At 46.3% G+C, this 3,178-nt stretch overlaps 1 protein-coding gene across 1 annotated transcript; it reads right to left on the bottom strand.

Moving 5' to 3' along the window:
• Positions 1-2,084: 2,084 nt before the first annotated feature.
• LOC124694830 (protein TIFY 11c-like) lies at positions 2,085-2,966 on the bottom strand. The gene is made up of 3 exons (XM_047227765.1): positions 2,704-2,966; positions 2,353-2,537; positions 2,085-2,263 (listed from the first exon to the last, which is right to left on the bottom strand). The coding sequence occupies exons 1-3, from the start codon at positions 2,964-2,966 to the stop codon at positions 2,085-2,087; spliced, it is 627 nt and encodes a 208-aa protein (XP_047083721.1).
• Positions 2,967-3,178: the final 212 nt, after the last annotated feature.

Raw genomic sequence — 3,178 nt, 5'->3', positions numbered from 1 at the left:
TAGTCGGCTCCTTAAGAGGGGATGAGATGATCATTTTGATTCCCGGGAGTTTCGCTCAAAGACACTTCCATCAATTGCCCTTAGAACTTTTCAAAGATGAGCATTTTATAATTTGCCACACTTTTGTTGACACCTTTATTATTTGCTACATTACCACCACATGTTATTATCACTAGCATGTGGTGGTCACATGGCAAATAATAGAGGATCAAAGAAAAGTCCTCATTGTCCACCTTGCGGACCAAACATCAATAAATCCACTGTGTCTAGAAATCGTAACGACTATGCTGCAAATTAATGTGATTATTGTTTTCCATTTTAAAAGGTGGTATTTAGATTTAGGTTTAGTAAACCAATGATTAATCCTGCACTAGTCAAGAAGAGCATTGCTCCATTATACTCCCTTTTCCCAGGTGTATAGGTCTTGCGCGTATCCCTTGTAAGTTTTATAGAACGAGATCGAGCCCCCTCATCCACCCTTTCTAATCTCAAGTGAGCGGCATGTGTTATTTCCACGGTTAAAATAGTTATACACCTCTAGTAATTCAAAAGAGCTCTGACAAGCACATGTCTACCCTAAATAAAACGGACAGCACAAAGGATAATGAAAATGAAAAATTTGCACATGTACGGCTCACATAGAAAGTTTCATGACAAAAAGGACATTTTTGGACATGCATAAAAACGATTATGACTTGAGAAATATCGATTTTTATTTTAGTTTTTGCCTTTTCGTCTAGGGCATAACATATGCATGAAATTTTGTGGACATGTAAATGACAAAACATCAACAATGGAAAAAAGTAGAATTTTCAAAAAAATTACGAATTTAGCGTTCATTCGAGGGAATGTGGTACCAAGAAAAAGAAATGCCGCACTTACTCACCCCTCGATGGCCCGGCGTGGTCTCTCCGTGTGTGCTACAATTCCCAAGATTCTCACCATACTTTTAAACTTCAGTGACTAAAGCGGACATGCATGCTACAATTTTCCATGTTTGTCACCACAATATCACACTTTGTAAGAGCTAGCACAATAACAAAGCCGGCACCTGGCTACAAGTACATGACAGATCAACTAAAGCCTTCATAGAAAATAAATTTGGTAGTACCATAGGTTGGCTACTACGGCTATATTGAATAGTTTTTTTTTGCCAATCCTATATTGAAAAACTGTTTGCATGCTTGTAGTTGGGCCAGGTAGAAAAGCATTTGGTGAGCGGTAATTTCTTATTTTCTGTGCTACAGCCGGGAGCTTACTCTGCCGCCCGTTTTATTTTCTCTCTTCATTTCTTTTTCTTCCGGCTAAGAGTTTGGTGACATGGACATGCTTATAGCCCGCTGAGTAGAACTTATTATACTTGCTCAAAGTTTTGTGACTAAAGTGGGCGTACCTGCCAATTTCATAGATAGCTAGCATAGCCATAACTGGTGCTTTCTCAAGTTTTTATTCCAAGCAATTTGCTCTTCACGTATTTTAATCAAGATACAATTAAACACCTGAAGATCACATGCACAAACGGTGTTTCACATGAACCAACAACCCCCCAGTTAATCCGATTGACACTTGTCTCATAAAGCGAAATATTCTTCAAGGGAGCGACGTTCCGTCGAGGCGCTGTGGTGACTTCGCAATCTCAAGACCCGGATCAGTTCTTCAACGGTCTCGGAGGTCTCAGGCTGGTGTGCGTGTATGCGTTCATAGGGGTGAGTGTGTGCGCGTATGTATGAGCGTCTTTGATTGTACTGTGTTTCGCAAAAAAAAGTACAACTTTTTTTTGTTGTCAATACATTTCATTTTAATGCAGCTCACATAGAGAACCACCTACACGAGTTGCTTTAATTAATATAATATACTCATATATGAGACCAACTCATGTTATGAGCACGAAAAGAATTCTTGTCTTACACACCAAAGAATTCTCGAACAGGCGATGATAGGTAGCTGGCCGCCGAATCAGTTACCCTGACGCAGCCAATTAACGGTCGTAGTATTGTACAGTAACAAGCTCTTAAACATCCACGTACGTACACATGGAAAAGCAGTAGCAATATATTTCTGTCTTGTTGGCTGAATCAAATTCTTCAGTTAAGGTTCAGCCCGGAGTTGACGCTGAGCCACGGCGCGCCACCGTCTCCCACAGCCACAGGCTTGGCCGTCTCCTTTGCCGCTCGAGCCGGTGCCACCGGGTACGGGTCTGCCGCGGCGATCCTGCTCTTCCTCTTCTCGAGGAACCTCTGGAGCGAGGCCTTCCTGGGCATGTCTGAACAAACGCACAGGTTCTCGATCGTCAGCTGGTTGATGGTTATACTATGACGGAACAAGAGTATGGGTTCATCAGTGCAGGTATACCTTCCAGCAAATGCTGCGCCGGCATGCTCGGGCAGACGAGCTCATCGTCGGAGGCGGCCGGCGCGGCGAAGGAGCCGGCGAGCTGCATCAGTTGGTCGGCCTTGTCAGCGGGGAAATTGTCGAGCACGAAGGTCCTCCCTTCGTAGAAGATGGTCAGCTGCGCTCTCTCGGGCTCCAAGATCCTACTGCAATTAACAAGAAGAATAAGAAGAAGCTCACAACGCCAGCGTGAAAACGAACAAATTCTCAAAAACTCCCGACAGGCCGACATCCGTGGTTTGAAGACAACGAAAGACAGGGCAAAGCCATCCGTTTCCCAACACGCATGTCAAGGACGGATGGAGTGCGTACCTTTGGTGCGAGTTGTCCATGAGCGTGCCGGGCCGCTGGGGGAAGAGCAGGAGCTCCATGGTGTTCTTGATCCTCTCCTCCGGCGTCACATGCGCCGCCTCGACACGGTCGGCGCCCGGCATGAGGCCCATGGTCGCCATGGCCGCTCCCCTGCCGCTCCCCTGCCCCATCATGTACTGGTACTGGCGCAGCAGGCCGCACGCCGCGGCGAACCTGTTGCCCCCGCCGGTGCCCTTAACCCTCATTTGCTGCTCAGCCGCCATGCTAATGAATTTCCCGGGAACGAAGCGAGATGAGACGAGGTTCTATGTGTTTGATTGCTTGTCCGTCGGGCAGGGGAGATGAGGTCGCAGATTAAGAAGTCTCAGCCCTGTGTTCTTATGGCAATACAGCTGGAGCAGTAGAGAATAGGCCTAATTTCTGTTTCCTGGGAAGGGAAAGAGCACGTGAAATGAGCGCGGCGCGGCGACGTGGG

The sequence above is a fragment of the Lolium rigidum genome, chromosome 3 (genome assembly GCF_022539505.1).
Source record: "Lolium rigidum isolate FL_2022 chromosome 3, APGP_CSIRO_Lrig_0.1, whole genome shotgun sequence".
In the NCBI taxonomy this organism is placed as follows: Eukaryota; Viridiplantae; Streptophyta; class Magnoliopsida; order Poales; family Poaceae; genus Lolium; species Lolium rigidum.
This window is presented reverse-complemented; position numbering and strand designations above follow the sequence as displayed.

What these genes read in the sequence shown, in the direction of transcription:
- LOC124694830 (XM_047227765.1), bottom strand. Translation starts at nt 2,966, where the DNA reads ATGGCGGCTGAGCAGCAAATGAGGGTTAAGGGCACCGGCGGGGGCAAC. An exon ending in ATGGACAACTCGCACCAAAG is followed by an intron (nt 2,538 to 2,703) that starts GTACGCACTCCA and finishes TGTTAATTGCAG; the next exon opens with TAGGATCTTGGAGCCCGAGA. An exon ending in GGCGCAGCATTTGCTGGAAG is followed by an intron (nt 2,264 to 2,352) that starts GTATACCTGCAC and finishes GCGTTTGTTCAG; the next exon opens with ACATGCCCAGGAAGGCCTCG.